Consider the following 27,704-nt stretch of genomic DNA (forward strand, 5'->3'; position numbering starts at 1 on the left):
AATATCCAGTCACAGAGAGGGCTCTGTTCACAGGGAGGGGCTCTGGGTCACCCTTCTGGTTACAGGTCCCCCCACGAGTTCACACTGGCTTCCCTCTGGCAGCGTGCAATCTGAATCTTAACAAATGCAGAGTGCCACAGATCCAGCACTTCCCCTCCTGCCCATCTGAACTTATTTTTGTCAATAAAATAGTTATGCAGCGGGAAGAGGAAATGGAAATGAGATCATGTGTGATGGGGCTTCAGTGTCGAGGGTGGGGCAGGAAACCCCGCCGCCTCTTTCACTGGGAACCTCCAGAACTAACCAGTTTGGCTTTTGTTTTTGGAAATAAGATGCTGATATGCTTTTCTTGATGCAACAGCGTGAAACACATTTCCAAATTTAAGATGTCGAAACTGTCTAAGATAAAAATAGCTCAGGGAGAATGCTTAAAACTTACAAAGCCAAAAATAAATCTTAGCTGACAGGCACCCTGGGTGAGGGTCGGGTCCTCTTTCCTTCCCCACCGTCTTCCCTCTTGCTGTCTTTCTGCTCTGATTTGATCCTGAGCGGGGTCATCCCGGGTCCAGCACCTGCCCTTCACTATCACCTGGCTTAAGTTAAATTTGAACCTTGAATTCTGTGGCTCACGCAGCCCCTGCCTCTCTCCTAAAATCGCAGCTGTAATTTGGCACGTGCTGTTTATTTTCAGTAACTGAATGCAACAGTGTCTGGCCTCCTTTTGTTCTTCCTGCTGTAAGGCATTTTGGAAATTATATGCTTCCCGGGAGAGTGTGTCACCTGAAAGTGACTTCCTGGGGCATCACAGACCTTGCCTTGCAAGCAGTCTATCCTAACACAAGAGTAGTATCCTTGTGGAACAGGTACCAAGGTTGTACTGGTGATACGGCCACCACCAGCTAGATGAGGGATTTACATTGAAAGTCCTTATAATCCAATAATGTTCCAGATTCTGTCACAGCAGGCACACTGCGCATGCTCAGAGGTGCCCACACAGCAGCAGCAGCAGCTGGCAGGCAGACAGCACTTCTAGTACCATGGAAGGTTCGGAACAGTGCTTACCTAGGACACTCTTTTACACAACCAACACAGACATAAATTTAAGGCCAGTCTCCTGTCCTGTGTCCCTGGAAGTCCATCTCTGAAACGGTCTGATCTCTTCTCCATTCGCAGCCCTGGAGGGCACCCATCCATCCGCTGGAGACAGAAGACCTGTGATGTCACAGGCCAGAAGCCATCTTCCAGGCTCTGACTCTTAAGGCAGAGAATGGCTGACCACAAGTCTCATGCACTAAAAAGACAACTCTCAAACTTCAACATGTGTCAGAGTCACCAGAAGGTTGGCAGAACACACTGAGGGGACATGGCAGAGTTTCTGATGCTGTGGCCTGGGGCAGGGCCCAGAGCTTGGATTTCTAGCCAGCTCTCAGTTTATACAGCTGGCCGTGGTGCAAGACTCTGGGGTCACAGCACTGAGGCAATGAGAACGGGCTGGGTCCCTGTGAGGAGCTTTTAACATTCATCTCGGGCCATGAAATTGGATTAAAGACAAATTTCCTTGCTCTTTTGGAGACAAGGTCACATGTAGTCTAGGCTGCCTTCTAACCCGCCACAGAACTGAGAAAGGCCTTGAGCTCCCAGCCCCCTTGCCTTTCTCTGCCACTCACACGTTAGGAACTGCAGCACCATATCTCAGAATACACAGCTTCTAAACACGAGTTTCGCCTTGTTGGTATTAGCATACCCTGTATTGCCAATTACGGAGCAGCGTCCACTTACGGCCCCAGGAAGCAGCAGCGTGGGACAGTTCCTTCCTAACATTTTTATATAAAGGCAGAATGAAGCAAACAAGTTTGAAGACCAGTAAGCTAGGGATATAGCTTGGCTGGAGGAAGAATGCTTACTCAGCATGCACAAAGCCAGGGGCTGAACCCTCAGTCCTGCACAAATGGGGGTGGCAGCATGCACCTGTAATCCCAGGACTAGGGAGGCGGAGGCAAAAGGGTAGAGGGTCAGAGCCGAGGTTCAAGGTCTCCTGGGATACAGGCAGCGCTGTAGTCGGCGCCTGTAGTAACACACCACCCTCACTCACTCACTCACTCACTCACTCACTCACTCGTTTACAGGGCTGCTGGGTTCCAGCTCACTAGAGAGCTGCATGGGGTCAGGGCGCTACGACACTCGCAATACTATGGTCAACAGAATAGAAATGAGAAGCCGCAAAGAAACTTTTGCTTTCTCTTTAATTAGATTTTGTGTTTGTTTGCTGAGATGGGGGTCTCCTGTAACCCAAGCTGGCCTTGAACTTCCTGTGTGGCTGGCAGCCTTGACCGTGGCCTTCCTGCCTCCGCCCCACCACGCCTGGCTTAGCCCTTAGCATTGCGTGTTTCAGCACGAGGAGCTAAGACACTGGGGTGGGGGGAGGGGCGGTTATCTCCACAACTGCGACTGAGACGAGCAGATCTCTCCACGCGCAAAACGGGCGCAGTGGTGCCTGCTCGTAATCCCAGCCTTTGGGAAGCAGGGGCAGTAGGATCACGAATTCGAGGCCAACTTGGAGTGACACACCTCTCCAAACTAAGATAACAACAAATGAATCAAGATGATCTATAACTCACAACATAGAAAAAAAAGTTACTTAAATGTAAAATGTATCAGAGACAAATTTAGGACTAAGATGATGGAACACTAGGAAGAGAGCGAGGGGGTAAATCTAAAGGTTTCCCGGGGACTGGAGAGATGGCTCAGAGGTCCTGAGTTCAATTCCCGGCAACCACATGGTGGCTCACAACCATCTGTAATGGGGTCTGGTGCCCTCTTCTGGCCTGTAGACATACATACAGACAGAATATTGTATGCATAATAAATAAATTCTTTAATTAAAAAAATAAAGGTTTCCTAAGCACAGCTAAAGCATAAACAACAGGAAAGACACACACGGACTGGTCATCCTTAGTCAATCTTTAAATGCAATTAAAAACTGAGCAAAGGACTAAACAGACATTTTTAAAAGGGGGTTGGATGGGATGGCATGATAGTGCCCACCTTAATGCCAGCGCTTGGGAGGCAGAGGCAGAGGCAGAGGCAGAGGCAGAGGCAGAGGCAGAGGCAGAGGCAGAGGCAGAGGCAGAGGCAGAGGCAGGCTGATTTCTGTGAGTTGGAGGCCAGCCTCGTCTACACAGTTCCAGGCCAATCAAGGCTACATAGTAAGATCCTATCTCAGGCAATGAAGGAAAAGGTAAGATTTGGTGAGGATATGGAGAAGTCAGGACACTCACACTGCTGATAGGAATTTAAATAATGAAAATACTGGAAAACAGCTTGCCAGTTAACAAAAGTGTTAAATATGAAAGTAATACTACCAAGTAATTTTTCTTTCAGGCATATGACCAAGAGAATTCCATTTAATTAATCTGTTTAGAGAAAAGGTCTCAGTATGTGGCTTTGGCTGACTTGAAACTTAGCTGCAGATGAGGCTGGGTCTCAAACTCATAGAAGTCCATCTGCCTCTGCCTCCTGAGTCCTAGGATTAAAGATGTGCGTCACCATGCAAAGATTTTTTTTTTCAGAATTAAGAAAAAAAAATCTGATCTGTCCAAAAATGTGATAAAAAATATTCATAGTGGCACTATTCATAAAAGGCCCAAACTGAAAATAAGCTAAATGCCCACCAGTGACAGTGGATTATACCCATATGCCAGAGTGTTACCTAAATAAAGAAGAAAGGAGTGCAGACGTGCCCACGGGCGGAGCCTGAAAGCACCATGCTAGGTGACCAGCTGTGGAAGTCCATGGTATATGTCTCCATTTCTGTGAGACATAAGGAACAGCCAGTCTCTAGGGACAGAAACCAGCAGTTCCCTAGGGCCTGGAGCAGGCTGGAGAGGGCTACAGGGGAAATGTCCAGGAATATGCTTCTCTATCGTGTGATGCAGGTTCCTTAAATGACAGTGGTGATGGCTGTAAGATTGTAAATACTCAACCATGACTATATACAACTTAAATGAGAAAATTGTTGGTCTATGAATTATATTTCAATATAGCTATAACATTTCTTTTTTAATATTTATTTATTATGTATACAATATTCTTTCAATATTCTTGTGTGTATGCCCACAGGCCAGAAGAGGGCACCAGACCCCATTACAGATGGTTGTGAGCCACCATGTGGTTGCTGGGAACTGAACTCAGGACCTTTGGAAGAGCAGGCAATGCTCTTAACCACTGAGCCATCTCTCTAGCCCCTAGCTATACCATTTCTAAGAAAGGATGGTGGACTCCTAAGTTGACTTTGACCAATAAAGCAAAGGTTTGGATGGCAACGATTCTCCTTTCATTTTGCATGTGACGGGTGTTCTGTCTGCATGCCTGCCTGTGGACCCCATGTGTATCTGGTGACCATGGAGGCCAGAAGAGCGCATCAGATCCCCGGGAGCTGGAGCTCTGGACGACTGTGTAGCCTCCATGTGGGCACTGGGAGCCAAACCCATGTCTTCTGCTAGTACAAGTACTCTCAACCCCTGAGCCTTCTCGCCAGTGCTCCTCCCACCCTGCCGCTTTGCCTTTTGAGAGTCTTCTGTAGACAGCCTGGTCTTGAACTTGCTCTGTAGTCAAGGATAGCCTTGAACTCTTGATCCTTGTGTTCCATCTCCTAAGTGCTGGTTGTCAGGTGTGTACTGCCATACCTAGCTTGGAAATGATTTTTTTGTTGGTTTTTGTTTTTTAAGACGAGGTTTCTCTGGGTAGCCCTGGCTGTCCTGGAACTCACTCTGTAGACTAGGCTGACCTCAAACTCACACAGGATCCACCTGCCTCCCAAGTACTGGGATAAAAGTAGCGTGCCAATACTGTCTGATTGGAAATGGTTCTTAAAGTAAAAAGGGTTCTGTTCTCTTAGGAAGAAAAACAGGAGGAATATAAAACCAGAAAGTTAAGGGGAAAATGTCCTGATGGGCAGCAAAATGCACGAGGGACTTGGTTTTCTAAGAGTGGCTTTGTGCCGCTTAGGTTTTTGTCAACTTGACAAAAGCTGGAATAATTATCTGGAAAGAGGAATTTAGCTAAGAAAATGCTTCCATTTCCAGAAAGCCTTTGGGACATTTTCTTGATAGATGACTGCTGTGGGAGTGCCCAGCCCAGAGGTGTGTGTGTGTGTGTGTGTGTGTGTGTGTACATATGCACACTACCCTTATGGTTTGGGAATTATAAGAAAGCATGCTGACGCTAAGGGGAGCAAGCCAGTCAGCAGCATTCCTCCACAGCCTCACACTCAGTTCCTGACTCTAGAATTCTGTCCTGAGTCCCTGTCCCAGCTTCCCTCAGCCATGCCCTGTGACCTGAGAGCTGTAGCTCCCCAAGTTGCTTGGTATTTGCCACAGCAACAGAAGCAGACTAAAAACAGTCTTCTTCATGAAGAGTTAATGCACACATTGCTTTGTAACACCTATGGTGGGCAAGAAGGGACAGCAGTCCAGCACCATTTATTTTAGTGTTTGCATGTTAGTTAAATTAACACACAATACTGACAGATATCCGAATGACTCAATTTCTGAAAAACTGGGTTGAGACCATTGTTTAGACATTAGACTTACCACTCGGCTGAAGTACTCGTCTAAAACTTCTACGAAGTTGTGTATGAATTCATAAATAGCCATCTCATTCTGAAATAAAAGAAGGGTGTGATTAATTTCATCAGTGCCCTCAGTTAAAAAAAAGTCCAAGGTTTTAGAGCACAGGGTTCAGTATAGATGTGTGAGAGCAGCAACATCTTAGTCACTGATATGCAAAGGGCCTATAACTACTCTATAAAATATTATTGTCGCTGAGGATGGAGCTCAGCAGAGTCCTGGTCTAGGATGCTGCCTCACAGGCGTGAAGCCCGGGGCTTAGCCCCCAACACCACATGACCTGGGTGTGGTGGTGCGTGCCTGTAATTCCTGGTCTATGGGAGACACTGTTAAAACAGGAAAGAAAGAAAAAGAAAAAAAAAACCAAGGAAAAGATGCTTATTAGTGAAAGAAATACAGGAACCCTTGACCACTAAGACTTTTGCAGTCCCAGCTGAACTTGTCAAGCTGAAGCTTCAGAGCACAGAACAGAGGTGTGAGCTCCACTCCCTCTTTAACCAACTGCCTGAAGCAATCTCCCAGGATCTTCAAGGTTGTTACTCTGTGACAAAAACAGCCCACTGAGATTTCAAAGGCTTTAGATATCAACCCTCCTCCTTGGACTCCAACAAAAGTGAACCTCACCTGAGAGGTAACCACAGCACGACAATGATTATATTTTGCTGTGACTTCTGATAATGTCAGCCATGTCTTTTTCTCCCACATGTGTATACACATTTGTGATGTGTATGGGCACATCTGTGTGTGCATGTGGAGGCCCAAAGCTGAATTCTGATGTCTTCCTCAATTACTTTCCACTGGATCTGTCGAGGTAGAATCAGCTCACTTCCTCCTGGAGCTCACTGCCTCTGTCTCTTGAGTGCTAACCTTACAGGTGGTCACTAGGCCTGCCCTGCTGGTTGGTGGGTTCTGCGGGGCTTTTCTCTCTCCTCCAGCCTTCCATCTTCAGCTGAGGCCCAGGTAGTCTGAAAGAGGTTTACTAGTCCTTGGGGAGCGAGCAGAGAAGAAACCTGAGCTTAGGGAGACACTCATCGTGCCCGGGCTTTTCAAACATCTTACCTCGGTGTCATTAGCTCCGACCACGATGAAGAGAGCTGCATACTGCCGATAGATCAGCCTAAAATCCTTATATTCAATGAACGAGCACTAAAGGAAACACAATTAGACATCAATGTCTGGTTGACAGCGGTTTCTTCGACCAACACGCATTAATTCCTCGGCTACATCTGAGAGTCTGCTATCACACCCCTAGAAGTTTAGACATTACAATGTTAACGGGCCTCGGCTGGCTTTGACAACAGTCAGCGAGCGGGTTACTCAGGAGCGTCTTTAGGAGGAGGAAAAGCGGTCTTGGAAAAAAACCCAAGTGATCACTTGGGTTCTCCTTGTGCCTTTTTTCCCCCCCATTTCCTGGCTCCCTGTGGTGCTCGGCGAGCAAAGCTAATGAGTAGCTAGCATTTGAAAGTGCTTTAATGTGGAGAGGCACAAACTTGGTGGTGTCCTCTTTCCACCTTTCCATGAATTCCTGGGAAGCAGTGAGATCTGCTGGCTTCTGTTCTATTGAATAGTCCTGGAGGAGCCGGCTCAAGCCATCTTATCTCCTACCATCCGTCCATCATCTACCAATGTAGATCATTTCATAAATTATGTAATGGTGGCCTTTGCACAGCAGATGCTAGACAAGATTTCCCACTGTAAGTACTGCTTCTTATGAATTAATAACTGCCTTACTACTACTGGCCTAGAGATAAAACAACTCTTTTCCTCATTCATCTTCTCCTTCAGCCTCTGTACAAAGGGTCATGGGAAGTCCCTGGGGAGCCGAAGCCTGATGGCGCAGTGTTCCAGTGTCAAGGTGCGCTGGGCCAGATGTGACTGAGCATGAACTCTGCAGCTTTGGCTTCAGGATACATTGCTCTTGGGCACCCAATGTACCTGGGAATGAAGCTGAACCTTTTGACTCGGGGAACTGAAGATTTTCCATGTTTTTTTTTTTTGTTTGTTTGTTTTTTGAGACAGGGTTTCCCTGTAGTTTCTAGAGCCTGTCCTGGAACTAGCTCTTGTAGACCAGGCTGGCCTCGAACTCAGAGATCCGCCTGCCTCTGCCTCCCGAGTGCTGGGATTTTCCATGTTTTTTAAATAGTCATTATTTCTATTGAGTGTGTGTGTGTGCCTGAGTGTGTGTATGTATGTATGTGTGAGTTATTATTTATAGGTAATTTACATTGCTATAGATTCTTGTATACTGATACAAATATAAATTATATTGAATATGTTCTTAGTTTTGTCTACAATATTTGTATACCTAGGCAGTCATTTTGTCATATTGTATGTATCCATGTTTCTACCTCTGCTTAAGACATTTGTATATTGATACAATTTTAGGATATATTTATCCTAAATTGCAATATACATTTCTACCTCTGATCAAGATACTTATACATTGTTTACATTTTGAGGTCATTGTCCTCATTTGTTGCACAGTTGTTTAAAGGTTGTTTAATATTCTAAAATGAAGTCTTAGTCTTTAAGCTATATAGGTCATCCATGTTTGTCATACTTATTGTTAGACTAATAAGGTTCTTTAGATACTTAGAGATTGTATTCTGCATAGATAGGTAATCTTCAATCACTTCAAAGAGCTATAGAATATGACATTTAAATAACTTAGGGTTCTGTTGACATGAGACATCACTGCTCCTGGCAGCACTGATCTATTCCCAAGAGAATGTTGAGCACCAAAGACACTACACTTGGAAATTGTTTTCTTCTTGGCAAAACTGGCCTTTGGGCAAGAAACTGCCCATGCATCGACACTGACAAAGTATATGATGCCCAGAAAGAACAAGCAGGATACAAGATAAAAGACTGTCAAATCTTGCCAAGACAGGGTAAGATGGTTTTGAAAAAGTTCCTGCCTCTGAGAATGGTCTGTCAGTTATTCTAGGCCTTAGCCAAAGTTGGTTGCTTCAGCGTTGCAAATGAGACTTGGGGTGACTGCCCAGGGAGCCAGCTGTCTCTGCCATTGTTGCACATTTTGGAAGCTGCTTGATTGCACTTCCTGCTTACTCAAGTAATATTATCTCCCTTCTCGGGTCTTCCATGGGGTTGAAGACTTATAGTCGTAGGTACTTTCTGCTCATGAGTTGGCCATGTTATTTTTAATACAAGACTTAGGATAGGATAATTATTGAAACTTGATCACTGTTTCTTCCTTGATATTGTTTATGTTGCATGTAATTCTAATTTTTATACTTGATATTTGTTCTTATTGTATATAATTTTGTATTAGTCTTAGAACTCTCTTATTTCGGTTGCGAGCCTAGCCTTTAACAGCTGAGCCATCTCTTCAGCCCTAGAACTCTCTTATTTAAACTAAAGGGGAAGGTGCTGTAGGAATCCTTCAGCCAGTAGCCTTTAAGTTACCAACCCACTTGGGCATGGCCTCTTATACTATAAACGCCAATGTAAAGTGCAGTGCGCACTCACTCTCTTTCTCTTCTGGCTGCTGGATTCGATTACTGTTCCCAGTATGAGCAGAGGACTGTGATCTGTGAGTCTACCCCTAAATAAATAACCCTTTATTATACTCAATTCTGGATCACTGGAACTGGAGCTATGAATGGTTAGGAACCATAGACTTCTGGGAATAGAACCCTGGTCTTCTACACGAGCAGCAGGTGCTCTTAACCATGAGCCATCTTTCCAGACCCTAGTCATTTTGTTTTGACACAGGGTCTTATAGCCCATCCTGGCCTAGTACTTGCTCTGTAGCTCAAGCTGGATCTCAGAATTCACCCGAGCACTGGGTGGGGTTACAGGGTATAGGTCATCACGAATGGCTACAGAACAGATCTCAATCTCTCAAGAGTTTCTGACATAACAAAACAAGAACCAAGTACATCTTTGGACAGAATTAAACTATGGTGATATTATGATACTCTGGTACCTGATGCCAGAAGTCCAGTGGTTTCTTTTTAAAATAAAAATAATTTTAGAATACCCCCAAAATCTACCAATATCTTTATTCCAAAGGGTGAATTTCTGATGGAAATACTGTTTAGATTACGGCAGGTCTGTGGACTGCAGGAATACTCAAACAGACATGTCTCTTACGTGTTTCCCACGTGCGGTGACAAACACAGTCCTAAATGAGTTCCTATTTCCACCTGATGCCATTGAGCAGCGTGCGCCCACAGCAGGCCGAGGCAGTGATGCCAAGAGGAACCACGAGGGGCTACAACTGGAGAACTGACTTGGAAGCCAAGGGAAACACGCTTGTAACACGCAACTACTGAGTGTTGGCGCAACTCGGTAGTTTATGACAGCTGACGCTCCCACGGCAGCCTCTCCAAGGTGGCGAGATGGAGAACGAAGCAAGGGGTGACTCCGACTTTGCAACAGTCGCCCAGTGCTTTCTAATGGATCTAATAGGACTTGTAGTAAGTAAATTCTCTAAGTTATTTACAAAATGACTCAGCGTTTTTGTTTTATTATTTTTTTCTTTGTGTAGCCTTGGCTATAGAATTAGCTCTATGGACTTCGCTTTTAAAATGGGCTGCAGTGTGGCAGAGCATCCCTACTAAGCGTTCTGCCCTGTGTAGAAGCCCCAGCACCAGTAAACCATTCTTTATTATGCTAATGATGCATTTAGCCTCTAGGTTCCAGCAGGAGGAAGAGATTTGTTATTTTGTATGAACTGTTAACTCCCATCTCCCTTATCTACATAATAAAAAAAGTGGGTTCAAACTAAGTTTGTTTTTAAATCACTTGTCTAGTATTACATTGGCTGCATATTTACCAAAGAAGGTAAGCAGAAAAGAATGATTATCCACATGGAAATCGCATTATTATCCCCTGGCACCCTGTGGTCTTGAGTCTTCGCAGTCCTGACAGTCATCTGACCTTCCTTCCTGTTTTGGCTTTCAGAAAGCCACCGGTCAGCCTCAGACGCTGCTGAGAGTTCCAAGGGCTGAATTCATATGAACAAAAAAAGACTATGTCTACAAGCAGGAGTAAATTTAGCAGCTACTTCTATCTATCCTAAATAGCTCAGCTATGCTAAATAAAAAGCCAGGACTTTCCTGGTTTGCCTTTTGCTTTTCTCCTATAGGGATGGTAAGAGCCAGGCTTCCTTGCATCTACCTTTCTCTTCATGTCCTATTGTCCCTGACAGTCCTGGAAGGAACACAGCTCAGAGACGGTAATGGCCCTTGAGACCTGGCCGACGTGAAGGCAGAGTGGCCTACCCTATGGAGAGGACAAAAGGCTGCAGACACTTACTTGTTCGCTGGATCGAGACAGACAACTCTTGATGACCTCCGTTTCCAGAAGTGTGCGCTTATTAATCTCCACGTGCTCATAGTACTTAGACAGTCGGGTCTGCCCCTGTCTGTTCACCATAAGGAAGAACTTTATCATTTTCCCCCTTTGAACAGTTCCTTTCCAAATAGAAATTAAAAGTAAAGGCAAGGGATGCCTGCGGCTACAACCTGGAGAAAGAAAGAACAGAAAGGAGACATTACATTTCTCAAAGACTCACCCTAAGCCTGTTCCACAGATGAGCCAGAGGAGACAAATACGTGGCAGAAGCAGTATTTGTTCCTAAGGACTAAATGAGGTTTAAATAAACAGAACCATACACAATTTCCACCAGCTCCCACAAAACAACTCTGAACACACGCAGCCCTGCCACTCAGACATGGCCAATTTGTTCATCAAGTTTGATGGGTACTGAGTTGAAGTGCAATTTTTTTTTTTTCTTTCTTTCTTTTTTGAGACAGAGTTTCTCTATAGTTTTGGAACCTGTCCTGGAACTAGCACTTGTAGACCAGGCTGGCCTTGAACTCACAGAGATCAGCCTGCCTCTGCTTCCTGAGTGCTGGGATTAAAGGTGTACACCACCACCACCCGGCTTGAAGTGCAATCTTAATTAGTTTTTATAATTAAAACCTGGAGTCAGATATTGAGAGATCAGAAAAGCACAGCAGTCAGCCATTAGAATTTTTACGCCTACCAAATCCTCAGACCCAAGGGGTGATCCTGTCTCTATGAATCCCAAGACTGACTGTTCTGACCTCCTGCCTCCTCCTGCCTTGTAGTCCTCTCTCCGCCCAGCCATACCACTCCTGTCTCCCCCTCCCTAGGGCTGGGATCAAAGGTGTGAGCTGTTTCTCTTTTAGACCAGATCAATTTCGTGTAGCCCAATTTCTTGAACCCACAGAGATCTGTCTCCCGAGTGCTGGGATTAAAGGTGTGTGCCACCACGGCCTGGCCTCTGTGGCTAGTTAGTGTGGCTAGCTCTGCCCTCTGATCTTCAGGCAAGCTTTATTTGTTAGATCACAAACAACCACCAAGTACGCACTGAGCACCGGAGTCAGAGGAAATGAAGATGTGATCATTTTTGATTTTCTGGTTTTTATATCAGTCACAAAGGCACTAGACTGAGAAGCGAATGGCAGCAGTACAAGATGACATAAGGGAGACAGATGCAATTCAAGAGTCCAGAGAGGGCCCATGGCAGGAGGATGAGGAAGGACACCCCAGAGCAGGGGCATAGGAATCTGGAAGCAGGACCTAGACGAGACTCTGTGGCTGGGAAAACAAGTGACGAAGGCTCCGGGCAGTTCACTGTGGTTGCAGGTTAGGGCACCAGAGTGGCCGGAGGGCCTGGGGTAATGGCTCAGCGGCTGCTCTTCTGGGGTCCATCCTCCACACCCACCGTACACACTTCACAGCATCTGCAACTCCAGCTCCAGGGGATCCACACCCTCTTCTACCCTCTACAGGCTTCTACACTCATGTGTGATACCCCCAAACAGATAAACACACACATAACTAAAAATAAGAAAATAATTAAAAAAAAAAAAAAAGAGAATGGCTGGGGCTGGAGAGACAGCTCGGTGGTTAAGAATCCTGGATGCTCTTCCCGAGGTCCTGAGTTCAACTCCCAGCACCTACATAGTGGCTCACAACCATCTATAGTGGGATCTGATGTCCTCTCTGGCATAAAGTCAATATAGCACTCATATACATAAAATGAATAAATCTTTTTGAAAAAAGAATGGCCGTAGGAAATCAAGCTGCTCGCATGGAATAAGCTTTAGCAGTCAATTAAGGAGCTGGGTGTAGTATGCACACTGTGTCCTGCACTCAGGAGCCGAGGCAGGAGAACTGCCTCGTGTTTGAAGATAATCTGGGCTAAAGAGGGAGCAACTCTGTCCCAAAAAACAAAGGAGAAGTTATGCTAAGGAGCCTGAGCTTCATTATTGGCTGGAGGGAGATCTAAAGCAAATATTTCTTCTTTAGTGGTAGAATAAGCAATATCAGCTGTCACCAAACTCCTCTAAAAGGCCCAACAGCAAACTGTGCTCTGAAACCTGGAAGTCATCGCCTCTCCTGAGACTTTGGACAGGGGCTTCTGTCATTCTCAGTTTAAAGCTCAGCAAAGTGACCACAGTCTGCACTACACTGGGTCTGAGGCCAATTTTACATTAGGTCAGAGACCAAAGTCGCTGCATTACAGTGGATTAGAGATCACACCAAAGTCGCTGCATTTACTGGGTTAGAGGCAGGCTGCCCCTCAGAGGCTACATACATGAGCAGACTCTGTGACACTCCTCACTCATCAGTCAGGGGCTCTGCTTGAGGTTTTCTTTCTAGACAGTTGTTTGAATCTCACAGTTGTTCCTTTTACACCCAGTATAAATTCTGAAATAATGAATGCAGTAACCCAAATAATTGAGCACAATGGCTGATCTTCCTCTCGTGGACACAAGATCAAGAAACCAGAGTAATAGTCTGAAGAGATGGCTCAGTGGTCTAGGCTGAGAGCCCTGAGTAGGGCAGACTCATTTGTGAGATCTCTTAAAAAATAAACCAACTTGCCAGGCATGGTGGCTCATGCCTGTAATCCTAGCACTTGGGAGGCTGGGCAAATTGAATTGGAGACCAGCCTGGGCAGCAGCTATGAAACCCTATTTCAACCCCACACTGGAAGAAAAAGATGCAAAAAAAAAAAAAACCAACATGAGACAGGAATGGTGATGTATTCATGTGTCCCCATGTATGAAAGGATGAAGGAGGAAGGGCAAGGCAAGAAGACAGTTCAAGGACAGCGTGTACCACAGAGCACAGCACAGTTCTGTCTACAAACAAACAGATTGTCCCAAGAAGAAAATAACGCACAAATTAACATCACCAACGATGAAAACTAAATTAACAGGAGATAGCAATCACTAGTCATTAATATTCCTTAATGTAAATGGACTCAACTCACCTATAAAAAGGCACAGGCTAACAGACTGGATACGAAAACAGAATCCATCCTTCTGCATACAAGAAACACACCTCAACCTCAAAGACAGACATCGTCTCAGAGTAAAAGGTTGGGAAAAAAATATACCAATCAAATGGACCTAAGAAACAAGCGGGTGTAGCTATCCTAATATCTAACAAAATAGACTTCAAACTAAAATCAGTCAAAAGAGACAAAGAAGGTCATTTCATATTACTCACAGGAAAAATCCATCAAGAGGAAATTTCAATACTGAACATCTATGCCTCCAATACTAGGGTACCCTCATATGTCAAAGAAATACTTCTAAAGCTTAAATCATACATTAAACCCCACTTCAACACTCCCCTCTCACCACTGGACAGACCCATCAGACAAAAAATGAACAGAGAAATAAGAGAACTAACAGATGTTATGACTCAAATGGACTTAACAGACATCTATAGACTACTCCATCCAAACAGAAAAGAATATACCTTCTTCTCATGGAACCTTCTCAAAAATTGACCACATACTCGGTAAAAAAACAAACCTTATCAAATAAAAAAAAACTGGAATAACCCAATGTACCTTATCAGATCACGATGGTATAAAACTAGAAGTCAATAGCAATACTAATTCCAGAAAACCCACAAACACATGGAAATTAAACAATGCTCACCTGAATCATCAATGGGTCAAGGAAGAAATAAAGGGAGAAATTAAAGACTTTCTAAAATTCAATGAAAATGACCACACAACATACCCAAATTTATGAGACACAATGAAAGCAGTGTTAAGAGGAAAGTTCATAGCACTAAACGCCTACATAAAGAAGCTGGAAAAATCCCACACTAGTGAATTAACAGAATCTTTGAAAACTTTAGAACAAAAAGAAGCAAACTCACCTAAGAGAACTAGACGTCAGGAAGTAATCAAACTGAGAGCTGAAATCAACAAAATAGAAACAAAGAAAATAATACAAAGAATCAATGAGACAAAGAGCTGGTTGTTCGAGAAAATCAACAAAATAAACAAACCTTTATGCAAACTAACCAAAAAGCAGAAAGAGAATAACAAAATTAACAAAATCAGAAATGAAAAGGGGGACATAACAACAGACACTGAGGAAATACAGATTATCATCAGGTCATATTTCGAAAACCTGTACTCCACAAAATTGGAAAACAAAGGAAATGGACAACTTTCTGGATAAATATCACCAAAATTAAATCAAGACCAGATAAGCAAATTAAACAGACCTATAACTGCGGAAGAAATAGAAATAGTCATCAAAAGTCTCCCAACCAAAAAAAGCCCAAGACCAGATGGTTTCAGCTCAGAATTCTACAAGACTTTCAAAGAACTAATACCAATACTCCTCAAATTATTCCATACAACAGAAACAGAAGGAACACTGCCAAACTCTTTTTATGAGGCTACGATTACCCTGATACCCAAACCACAGAAAGACATTACTAAGAAAGAGAATTACAGACCAATCTCACTCATGAACATTGATACAAAAATACTAAATAAAATACTGGCAAATCGAATCCAAGAACACATCAGAACCATCATCCACCATGATCAAGCTGGCTTCATCCCAGAGTTACAGGGATGATTCAACATACGAAAATCTGTCAACATAAAAACAACAACAACAACAAAAACCAAACTAAAAGATTGCCAGGATTTTTTTCTTTAGAACAAGGTTTCAGCATGTGGCTCAGGTTGGATTTGAATTTACATCCTCCTGCCTCAGTTTGTTGAGTGCTGGGATTACAGGTGTGTACCATATGACCTGTTCTTAAGGATTTTTAATCTTGCCAATCATTTTATCACTACTTGGTACTCAGAAATCACACTATACTCTCTCCAGGTATATAGCTGAAGCAGAAGAATGGTGAGTTGAGGCCAGCCTGACTACATGGTAAAATCTTATCTCAAAACCACAAAAACAAAACCAAGAAAATCCATTCTATTTGTATCTACAATAAATGAATGAAAATGGTATAAAACATTGGGTGGTAGTGGCACACACCTTTCATCCCAGAACTTGGGAAGCTGAGGCAGGTAGATCTGAGTTTGAGGCCAGCCTGGTCTACAAAGTGAGTTCCAGGACAGCCAGTGCTACACAGAGAAACCTTGTCTTAGAAAACAAAACAAAACAAAAACCAGCCAAACAAAAAGAAATGGTAAAAAAAAAAATATGTTATATAGATTAATCTGACTTATTTGTAAAAATTCGATTTTTTTCCTTTGGTTTTTCGAGACAAGGTTTCTCTGTAGCTTTGGAGCCTGTCCTGGATCTCGCTCTGTAGACCAGGCTGGCCTCGAACTCAGAGATTCGCCTTCCTCTGCCACCCAAGTACTGGGATTAAAGGTGTGCCTAGCCTCGATTTTGATATATCCTTACAATTTGCACACACATATTCCTGTCACGTTAGCAGCTATAATTACAAAGCTCAGTTTCTCACTCTACTGCCAAAGAGACTCAAGGAAGAACAAAGGAGGGGGAGCATTGTAATGATCTGTCCTGTTCCTTTAAGAGCCACGTGTACTCCCTCCCCAGCCACCAAGGCAAGCAGATCTTCCTTCCTGCTTGCAGCCTGAGTCTCTTCCTTTTCTGTCTCTCTCTCAAAGAGGCAGCTTCTGCCTCTCCCCACTTCTCTCCCTTCTCTCTCCGCCCCTCTACTTTTCTCTCCTTCTCCCTTTCCCCTCCAAAACCCACCAAATTGGCGCCCAACGTGGATAATGCCATGCCTCTCTTAAGTTAGGCAGACCGCTGTGCCTCTCCTCAGAAAAAAGACAGAGATGCAATAAAGCTCCAGCCCAAGATGGATGTACGCTAAAAACTTCCTGGTAAGGCACCACTTTGTGGTGCTACACAGATTATTAGATATGGGTTAGTCAAGACGTGAGTAAGAGGCTAAAATTAATGGGCCAGACAGTATTTAAAAAAATACAATTTGTGTGATGTTATTTCACGTATAAAGCTAAACATGACAAAAACAGGGTGACAAAAATCCAGCCCACAGCTCCCCACTACACCAAATAAATATCCAGCCTCACTCTGCATGGTGTGCCTATCCATGTCTCTGCCTCTTGCGCACTGTGTGGTTCCCTGCCCGGGACCAGCCACCTTCAGAGACCTGTGGCATGGTCTCATGGAATGCCCATCTGTCTGTTTCTCCTAGTGGGACTGGCTGCCCCATTGAGGTTTCTCACTCACCTGGGACTCATGGCCCACTGCAGCCACTTGGGAAACTGCACCCTCCCTGCCTGGGACTGGCTGCTCTCAGGACCCGCTGTCCTGTCCGCTGCCTGCTGCCGCTTGGGAACCTGCAGCATTTCTGCGACTGCAGCTGCCAGGGATCCGCAGCATTTTTACTTCTACCATTACAATCATCACCCTAGGTGGTCCCTGACTACTACCCTGGCAACAGTTGCTTTTCAAAGCACCCTGACTAAAGCAATTTGGGGAGAAAAGAGCACATTTCATCTGACAACTTTCAGGCCACACTCCATCACTGAGGGAGGTCAAGGCAGGACTTCAAGCATGGCAAGAACCTGAAGGCAAGACCTGAAGCTGAGGCAACGGAGGAGTACTGCTTATGGGCATGCTCCCCATGGCTTGCTCCTCCAGGAGCACTAGCGTAGGGGGGCCACGTACAGTGGGCTGGGCACTCCCAGATCAATCAACTTGCTCATAGGCCTGCCTGGTGGGTACATTTTCTCAATGAAGGTTCCTCTTTTCTAAAATGACTTTAAATTTGGGCTGAGCATGGTGGCACACACCTTTAATTCCAGCACTTGGGAGACAGAGGCAGGTGGATCACTAAGTTCAAGGCCAACCTGAGCTATACAGTAAGTTCCAGGACAGCTAGGGCTGTGTAGAGATTCCCTGTCTCAACCAACCAAACAAACACGTTAGCTGGTGTCAAGCTGAAGTAGAACAGAAGACGTTTGGTTAGGGTCATAAAGGATTTATAGAAAATTCCACTGGGAGGAGGGCAAAGAACAGAGCTTGTCTCAGAGTGCAGTCTGGTGAGTGGAGCTGTCAGATGGCTCAGCACGTAAAGGTGACCTGAGTAGATCCCTGGACAAACATGCTAGGAAGAAAACAGCCTCCTGCAATCTCTCTCTCTCTCTCTCTCTCTCTCTCTCTCTCTCTCTCTCTCTCTCTCTCTCTCTCTCTCACACACACACACACACACAGCCTCTACAGTAAGCTAAGCTCTGTTGAAATAGGCAGCTTGCACAGGAGAATAGAACCCCAGCCAAGTTACAGAGGCTGAGGCACATCGAGAGAGAGAGAGAGAGAGAGAGAGAGAGAGAGAGAGAGAGAGAGTGTTGAGGCACACCAGGGACAGACTACTTTGCTGTAGGTTGGGCAAAGAGGCTAAGTCAAGCTAGACACTAGTAAGAACTTACTGCTGGGGATTTTTATTCACTTAAGATTAGGAGAATGTGTTACCTAAAAGCTTGAATTTTTGAATAACAAAGCTGGCGAGTTATGGCTTTCCCACAAGCTTGCAGCGTTCCTCCAGTTTGCCTGACCTTCTGAACCCCAGCTGGACAGCTGCTTCTGGCTTATGACGTGAGATGAGGTGACTCGCAATGGCACTTGGTCTCCTACAACAGTTTCCTCTATGATTGGAGCCATAAATAACATTATGAAAGATAATTGCTTAATTTTTTTTTGAGACCAGGTTTCTCCATGTAACAGCCCTAGGTGTTCTGGAGCTAGCTCGGTAGACCAGGCTGGCCTTGAACTCAGTGTCCACCGGCCTCTGCTCCCGAGTGCTGGGATTAAAGGCGTGTGCCACCACCGCCTGGCGTGTATTTGTTTACACTTCAGTTCCCATTCCCCACAGGGCTGGGGACGACCCAGGGCCTGTACATGCTATGCAAGTACTGCTAAGCTCAAGCCTCAGCCCATGAAACAAGCTTCACTGCATTTTCTCCCAGTGTACCCCTACTTCCTAAACCCTAACAGACAGGCGCTAACCTCACAATAACCTCAAGTACTGTTCTATAAAAGGCTGGGCTCGGTGTAGCAAGGCCTGGGGTGTTCAGTCAGCATGCCGTCTAGACCAGCTCACCCAGGGATGTGACAGCTGGGCCGTGTTGGAGGCCTGTGGTCATTCACTCCCTTTTCCAGGGAGATAACCTCACTGCTGTGTGTGGAAGTGCCACACATTCTGTGGTGCTTAGTCACAGGTTACTTTTATTCTCGCTCCAGCGAATGGCCAGCAGCCAGGGTGCGGCAGGGTATGCCTGTAATCCCAACACTTGGAGGTGGGGGCAGGGGGGCCGGAGCTCCAGCTCATTCTCAGTGCTGTGAGTTCACTGTCAGCCTGGGACACATGAAACCTTAGGTCAAAACACTAACAATAACAAGAAGTTATCATCCTTTCAGTAAAGTTATTTTACTTTATTTATTTATTTATTTATTTTCAAGACAGGGTTTCTCTGTAGCTTTGAGGCCTGTCCTGGAACTAGCTCTTGTAGACCAGGCTGGTCTTCAACTCATGGGGATTCACCTGCCTCTGCCTCCTGAGTACTGGGATTAAAGGCGTGCGCCACCACCGCCCGGCAAATTATTTTGTTTTCTTTATGTGTGTATCTGCCATGTGTATTGGATCCCTGAAGCTGGAGTTACATGTGGTTGTGAGCCACCAAACATGGATGCTGGGAACTGAACTCAGGTCCTTTGCAAGAGCAGCAAGCACTCTTAACTGCTGAGCTATCTCTCCAGCCCAAGTTATTTTATTTTTATTCATGTAATAATGCATCTTTACTTTTATTTTAATATGTAATATGGCACATGCCTTATTACATATTAAAGGTATGAGGTAGGAGAGTCAGGAGCTCAAGGCCAGTCTGGGCTAAATGAAACCCTATCTCAAACAACAACGACTAATATGAACAAATGGAATTAATTGCAATTTATTTTTAAAGTAATAGAAATAGTTGATCATGATGATGAACGTACTTCCTTGAATAGGAATCAGCCAGTAAGCAAAGAAAAGGCAGCGGCTCAAAAGTCTATTGCGACGTTTTCATACGTGTACCTCGATGTGTACCTTGATGTGCTTGGCTCTTGGTTGATACTGGCCCTCCTCCCACCATGCCAGTGTTCCAGCCTTTCCTGCTGCTGTCAGGACACGCATATTCGAGTACCCTGTATTGTTCCCTCTTCATTCCCTTCTGGAGCTTCTCTCTCTCTCTCTCTCTCTCTCTCTCTCTCTCTCTCTCTCTCTCTCACACACACACACTCACATAAACACACCCATAGATTCTACACATGAGGAAATATTGCAATATTTGTTTTTCTAAGTCTCAGCAACGTATTCTTTATAATTTTAAAAAAAGATTTATTTGACGTGGAGTGGTGGCACACACCTCTAATCCCAACACTCACTCAGGAGGCAGACTTTGGAGTTCTGAGGCCAGCCTGGTCTACAAAGCAAGTTTCAGGACAGCCAGGGCTATATAGAGAAACTCTGTCTGGAAGAAAAAAATTAAAAAAAAAAGACATGGCATATGTATGTGTATGCATGTGCATACACATATACAAATAACAAATTTAAATCAATTACAAACATATTCTTGTATTTCAATGGTCAGGCAAAAGAAAACAAAAACATTTCAACAGGATACCCATGGTTCAAATTTTGCCTTTAAAAGTCCTGGTTGCATTAAGTGGTAAGATGAGACAGAAGATGATCCTGCTGAGATGTTACATCAAGGGATCAAATTGCTTTCTGCCTTCCAGGACCAGCATTTCCCCTTATTGACTTTAAGAGTAAGGATGGCAAACAAGGACATTTGAATTGATACTCATCAGGATACAGGTTTTCAGAAGAACAGTCCACAGCACCCACATGCTCATATACCATCACCAGAGTCTGGAGGCGTGCACAGGGAAGCCAAATGGAGGCCGCAGGTGTCACTGCTTTAAAACCCACAATCATCAGGATAAACAAGAGATTCCGTGGAGACTGAAGAGACAAGGACGTGTTTGAGACGGGAACCTGTGTGCAGTAGGCACCTATCCCTGGTTAGTCATCAGGGAGGAGCAAGCTCAAATACTCAGGAGACTGAGATAAGACAATCAAGAAGCCACACCTAGGCAAATGATGGGCGTGGCCATGGAACAGGGATGAACTTCCTGTGTTCATGAACTCTGTGTTCAACAACGTGCAGGACTGCGGAGGGTGTTCTGATGTGGCAATGAAGGTAGGAGGTTCCGCACACAAAGAAAGCACATGTACAACAAGGAAGAATAGACGATGGAAATTCCACCAGGGAAAACACCACACAAAGGGTGCCAAGATGTCCTAATAGGGAAGAGCTCAAGAGGAAGAGAAACAAAAAAATAATTTGTGTGAGTTGTGTGTGCACCTTTGAAGGCCAGATGATGACAATTGGTATCTTCCTAAATGGCTTTTTATCTTAGTACCTATAGCTGTCTGTCTATCTATCTATCATTTATCTGTTATTTGTGTAGACAGAGGTGTGTGTACCATAGTACATGTGAAAGCGTGCAGACAACTTTCAGAATATCCAATAGCTTTGGCAATGCTTGGGGAATATTCTATTATTCTTATTAATATTTTACTTTTTTTTTTTTTCTGAGACAAGGTTCTCTGTGTTGTCCTGGAACTCACTCTGTAGACCAGGCTGGCCTCGAACTCAGAGATCGTCTTCAATTTGCTTCCCGAGTGCTGGGAACAAAGGTGTGTGCCACCATTGCGTGGCGTACTAGTCTTATGGTAGTGCTAGGGATCAAAGCCAGGGTCTTGTGTGTGGCAGGTAAACGCTCTACCTTCATCTTCATCCCAGTGTTCTCTTTTCTAGTGTCATGGAACAATCTGGAAAAACCAAACAAGTTATCGATGATAAAGAAGTGGCGGCAGTTTCTAGGACTTCTGATGATGGCCGACATCCTTTCTGACTTTTCCTGGACCTCAAACAATCCCTCTTGTAACATACAAACACAAATCCTTGACCAAAGTATTTCCTTCTATGCTGTCTAAAAGTTAATGGGAGACTCTACCACTACCACTTAAAAAAGCAAATTCCTGGCTATCTATCTAGATAGTTCTGTGGGTCAGTGGGCCTGCAGCCAAGCCTGACAACCTGAGTTTGATCCCTAGGCCACACACAGTGGAAGGACAGAACAAACCCCACAGTTTGTCATCTGGTCTTCCATCCAGGAAAGCCACCCACCCCCATGTATAACACATGCACAGGCAGACAAAATAAGTAAGTAAATAAACATGTAATATTTGAAAAAGAGAAATTCTGGTTTTGGGATATAGCGTATTTGAGCTTGTATAACATTCCTGAAGCCCTCGTTTGAACCGCAGCACCACATACAGCAGGCATGGAAGCCTATGGTTCTAGCACTGGGAGGATCAGCTACAAAGCAAGTTCAAAACCACTGAGAGAGTCATAAGACGCTGTCAGAAAACTTTCCTCTGCCTAGAAACTGACTACTAGTTTAGTACACAAGTCAGTACGGAGTGGAAGCTGAGAGCAGGAGCTGGGGCGGAGCTGTTAGGCTTCACGATTACTGCTGACCAGCTCTGTGGTTCTGGCCAGACACTTAATTAAGTCTCCTGTGCACTGGGACTAACAGGTGTGCGTCCAACCCAGGTTGTTGGGAGGATTAAAGGAGTTGGCAGATGTGATGTATTTTTAGTGAGTTGGGCAGAGGACCAGCAGCAAGGCCTGAAGTGCTGGCTAATCTCCGCAGGACATCACATTGCCTTTCCCAGTCATCCCAGTTACCCACGTGGCATGGACTACACGACCTGCAACCCAGGCGATCAGTATGTGATTATGAACTCCGTCAGCAGAGCTGGGATTCAGACGCTTTGTTTGCTACATGGTAGCTCAGACAGGCCTGGAGCACTCTACAGACCTGAGGATGACCTGATCCTCCTGCCTTTACCTCTTAAACAGCTGGATTACAGGCATGTGGCCTAGCAAATGGTTTTAGTTTTCAGTAGGACTGAGGACTGAACTCAGGGCCATGTACACTCTACGCCAGCAGTCTATTACTGAGCTACAGCCTTTCGTATTTTTGTTTTTTTGGTTTTACAAGACGAGGTCTCTCTGTGGAGTCCTGGCTATACAGGAACTCACTTTATAGACCAGGCTGGCCTCAAGCTCAGAGTTCTCTGCCTCTGCCTCCTGAGTGCTGGGATTAAAGGCCTGAATCGCCACCCCTGGTTTTACATCCTTAATCTAATAATTACATCCTTAATCATGACTTTGAGAGATCTTTTTACATGTGATCTAGTAAGGTCACATGTATATATGAAACAGAAGGTCAGAAAACAGCATTTACTCATACTGAGTGTACGTCCACGTCCACACATGCCATGGGGTGCATGTGGAAGTCAGAGGCCAATTAGAGGAAGTAGGTTCTGTTCTAACATGTGGGTTTTGAGAGTAAACGAATATTGTCAGGCTTGATAGCAAGTGCCCTTGCCCACTGAATCTTTATCCCACTCACTGGCCTGCACTCTGGTTTATAAATGGCATTTTGTTCTGGAAAAAAAAAATGCCAGGTGTGGTAGCTCAAACCTAGAATCTCAGGACTCATGAGGCCAAAGCAGGAGGATTGCCATGAGTTCCAGACTAGCCTGATCTACAAAACACCCTCTCAAAAAAAAAAAAAAAAAAAAAAAAAAAAAAAAAGAAAGAAAGAAAAGGAAGAGAAGGAGGAAGAGGAGAAAAAGGAGGAGGAGATGAAGAGGAGTCAAGTGTGGTGGTCTTATCAGCAGTGGAGCTGAGTTCAAGGCCAGCCCAGCCAAAGCTATAAAACCAGACCCTGATTCGTAAGAAAAATAATAAAGTAGAAAAGGGGAAGAAAAAATAGGAGGGGGAGAAGAAGAAGAGGACAGAAGGGGACAGGAAGAGGGGAAGAAGAAGCCGGGAGTCAGGAACAGCAGGGGCAGCACCAGCGGACTCTGCTGACAGGCATGGTGTAAAGTCTGTAACATACACTCAGACAGCTGCAGCCCAAGGACCATGAATTCAGGTCAGCCTGGGCTACACAGTGAATTTCAGGACAATATGTGAGACCTTGACTCAACAGAACCAGTAACTAAGGGAAGCGGGAGAGTGAGTGTGTGTGTGTTGGGATTCACCTGAAGGACTGCTCATTTAACCAGGACAGCCCAGGAATTCCGGTGTTTTGTCCTCCTCTTTTGTTCCAGTGCATGGGCTCGTATTCCTTCTCCCAACTCTAGCGGGAGTAATACTGACCTCTAGCTATACCCCGCGGAGCCTCTGGTGCCAATCCTGGCATTATCAAAGGGAAAACAGCTATCTTACAGAGTGAGGCAAAGGTTAAACACAACACATGGTGCAATGTTCGTAACATAGTTAGCATGCGGACTTCTTTTAAGGCCTCACTGTTTAGCTAATGATGGCTCTGGAGATCCCCCTGCCTCAGACCTATGCCTACTGCTGTACCATGGCATCCAGCTGTGCTGACTTGAAATTCCTCCCTTTTATGTGGATTAAATAGGAAAGACCGATGGGCTTGAAAGACACAGGTAGGGGAGGATGTCTGTACTTCAAAACGCCATCAGTCTTTTAAATTGTTATACTTTCCTACAGTGTGACCTGATATGATGTAAAAAAACAAAAAATAGGACAGTGATTCTCTGTCTTTGTACTCGGACAAAGTTCCAGTCTTAAGAATTTACCTACAGCATAATTAACAATGTGCCTGAAATGTCTCTAACACTGCACGGGTGGAATGAGGGAGAAGTCTTCCTTGTTAAGCAAATGAGCACAACCTTGATGTCTTTTTCTGTCCAATAGTCAACACAGGTATGGCAGGCCAATCCTGTAATCCTAGCACTGGGGAGGCAGAAGCAGGAGGATTATTGTGAATGCCAGGGCAGCCTGGGTGACATAATGAATGGTAGGCAAGCTGGAGCTATGGGATGAGATCCTATTTCAAAATAAATAAAATGAAAACAGAAAAATATTAAAAATAGATACACACAGGCTACAGGCAAGAAGGAAAAAAAGCAATGTATAAAATGTATAAAAGTAAAGAAAAGATAAAAACAGAATACCATATTCTACACTCACATGGATTACAGTTACGTCAAAGGGATGTCTAAATGCAGATTACAGGTAGAGCAGACAGGTAAATCTTGAAAACTAGGTAAAGGGAGTTGGTAACAAAGGGCGGCATCCAGAGCGGGCACATCTCATGAGACAGGAGACCTGGGGTTCAGGTGGTAGGGAGTGTCTCAGTGCGGTGTTGCTGTGAAGAGACACCGTGACCAAGGCAACTCCTGTAAAAGCATTTAACTGCGGGCTTTCTTAGTTTCAGAGGTTAGTCCATCATCTTGGCAGAAAGTATGGCGGCAGGCAGGCATCGGGCTGAGAGCTTACATCCTGATCTGTAGGCAGAGAAAGATACTGGGTATGGGGTGTGCTTTTGAAACCACAAAGCCCACCCCCAGTAACACACATCCTCCAACAAAGCCACACCTCCTAGTCCTTCCCAAATAGTTCCACAAGTGACACCTGGGCATTCAACACATGCGCCTACGCGAGAGAGCCATTCTCATTCAAACCACCGGTGGGGGTTAGGAAGTGATTTCTCAAAGGCCGGAATTTTGTGGTGACTGCCACATAAATATGGGAGCCCAGGAAAAGTCATTCACTTTTATAGTACATGAAATAGAGCTATTACAAGAAGTTACAGACAGGCAGACAATCTGGAAGATCTCTCAGTGGCTAAAGCTGTAACAATTTGAGCACTGTAGTATTGATTAACATGGTAGTTAACACAGTTCCTCATGTTGTGGTGACCCCCAAACATACAGCTATTTTGTTGCTACTTCCTAACTGTAATTTTGCTAGTTATAAACTATAATGCAAATATCTGATACACAGGATGCCTGCTATACGACTCCAAGGGGTCATGACCCACAGGCTGAGAACCACGGCTCTAGGCCTAAGGAGCAGTCATTCAGCTGCAACGCTGGTACAGATCCATATTCTCAGCATTCAGGAGACAGAGGCAAGAGGGTCAGGAGTCTCAGCCCCGTAAAAACCACAAAAAGAAAAAAATCACTATGTAAATTAGGCTGCCCTAAAACTCACAAAGATCCACCCGCCTCAGCCTCCCCAGTGCTGGGATTAAAGGAATGTGCCACCATGCCTGGCCATTTTAAATTATTTATTTACTAACTTACTTTGGTTTTTTTTGAGATAGGGTCTCTCTATCCATTTTAAAAAAATAACAGAACCTAAAAATGTCCACGAAGTGACTCAATTCTATAATGAGAACATTTAGGACACTAAAGCTAAAGCTGCCACTGTAGAGAGGAGGGAGCCCTGCGTGAGTTCAGTCCTGAGTGGATGTGCGCTGGGACCCCAAGCCTCAGACCCACAGAGAAATGGGAAAGCAACTCTCCCCCGTGCCGGAGGGTGAGTCTCACAGGGGAATGGCTGAGGGTCTAGTTCAATGGCAGAAACAAGGATTCAATCTTCACTATTGCAAGAACAAAATATTTTTATTGCCACCCTCAACTAAAAGAAACAGAGTTCAATAAGAATTATCTTAAATGTCTCTAAAGATTTTTCCAATCCTAGCTACTGGAAAGTCTAAAGGAAGAGAATCACAAATTTTAAGCCGTGTCAGAGTCTGAAACTAGCCTGGACACCTTAGCCAGACATTGTGTCAGAATAAAAGGTAGGGCCAGCGAGATGTTCCAGTAGGGGAATATTGGGGAGCCTGATGACCTGTGTAGGACCCTGATACCCATATGACAGAATAAGAACTGAATCCTATAAGTTGTCCTTTGACCTCCACATGTGTGCCCTGGTGTGTGTGTGTGTGCTCCCCCAACACACAAATAAATAAATGTAAAAGAGAAGGGCTGAGGAGTAACAGTGCTAGCCTAGCATGTACAAAGCTCTGGGTTCAAGTTCTAATGTTGGGAAAAAAAGTTCCACTTTTTTCTGTGGGGTATGTGCCATGTACTTTAGGTTGGGCTGTTAATAGAAAGACACAAAGTTTATTAAAATATGCTCTTATAAATAATATACTTTTGTGAAATTTTAGCATATACTTTTAAGGGGCTGAAGGCCTGGCTCAGTGGTGTGCATTGTATATGTGAGGCTCTGGATTTGTTCATCAATACCAAAAAAGAGAAAAGAGAAAGAACAAGCCAAAACCAAACCAAACAGGAACAGCCAATCTTCAAAGGAGAACAGTGTCACGCACAGACTGCTCTGCACAGGTATCCTTTGCCTGGTACCATCTTTTTGAACATACCCTGATGCTCCATTGGGAGACAAGCCACATCTGTAAGCTTGTCAAATTATCACCTTGGAAAGTCTGGCCAGTTTCCCATTTGGTCATATTTTCCAATCATTCTGCTCTCAGGGTTAGAGACCTGGTTGCATATTCTTAGCCAGTGTACTGGAGAGACTTGGCTCCAGGCAATCTCTTTCTCTCTCTCTCTCTCTCTTCAATTTTGACATCTCAGTAAGTTAGCTATTACACAATATTACCACAGCCTACTTTTTTTCTGACTCATATTACCCAGGAGACAATTGAAGAATGAATTTGGACTAGAGTCTTATGTAGTATCCTGGGTTTCTTAAAAGTTTGGTGCCCATTTTCTATAATCTGTAAAGGTCCTTTTCCTTTTACATACAATATTTGCCTGATTAATGTACCCTGCGTATATATATAATTTTCATAGCCTCAAGCAACTTGTATAACTATAAGTCAATATCTC

General features: G+C 44.4%; 1 protein-coding gene across 3 annotated transcripts in view; it reads right to left on the minus strand.

Moving 5' to 3' along the window:
* Ap4s1 (adaptor related protein complex 4 subunit sigma 1) overlaps positions 1-27,704 on the minus strand; it is a 43,604-nt gene that overhangs the window by 10,742 nt on the left and 5,158 nt on the right. For all 3 annotated transcript variants that reach the window (XM_038337797.2, XM_038337795.2, XM_038337796.2), the window contains exons 2-4: positions 10,911-11,119; positions 6,687-6,773; positions 5,592-5,660 (exon numbers count right to left, since the gene is read on the minus strand). In XM_038337797.2, the coding sequence (XP_038193725.1) occupies positions 5,592-5,660; positions 6,687-6,773; positions 10,911-11,048 (294 nt within the window). In that variant the 5' untranslated portion in view covers positions 11,049-11,119. The remainder of the gene's footprint in view (positions 1-5,591; positions 5,661-6,686; positions 6,774-10,910; positions 11,120-27,704) is intronic.

This window comes from Arvicola amphibius, chromosome 7, assembly GCF_903992535.2.
Source record: "Arvicola amphibius chromosome 7, mArvAmp1.2, whole genome shotgun sequence".
Taxonomy (NCBI): domain Eukaryota; kingdom Metazoa; phylum Chordata; class Mammalia; order Rodentia; family Cricetidae; genus Arvicola; species Arvicola amphibius.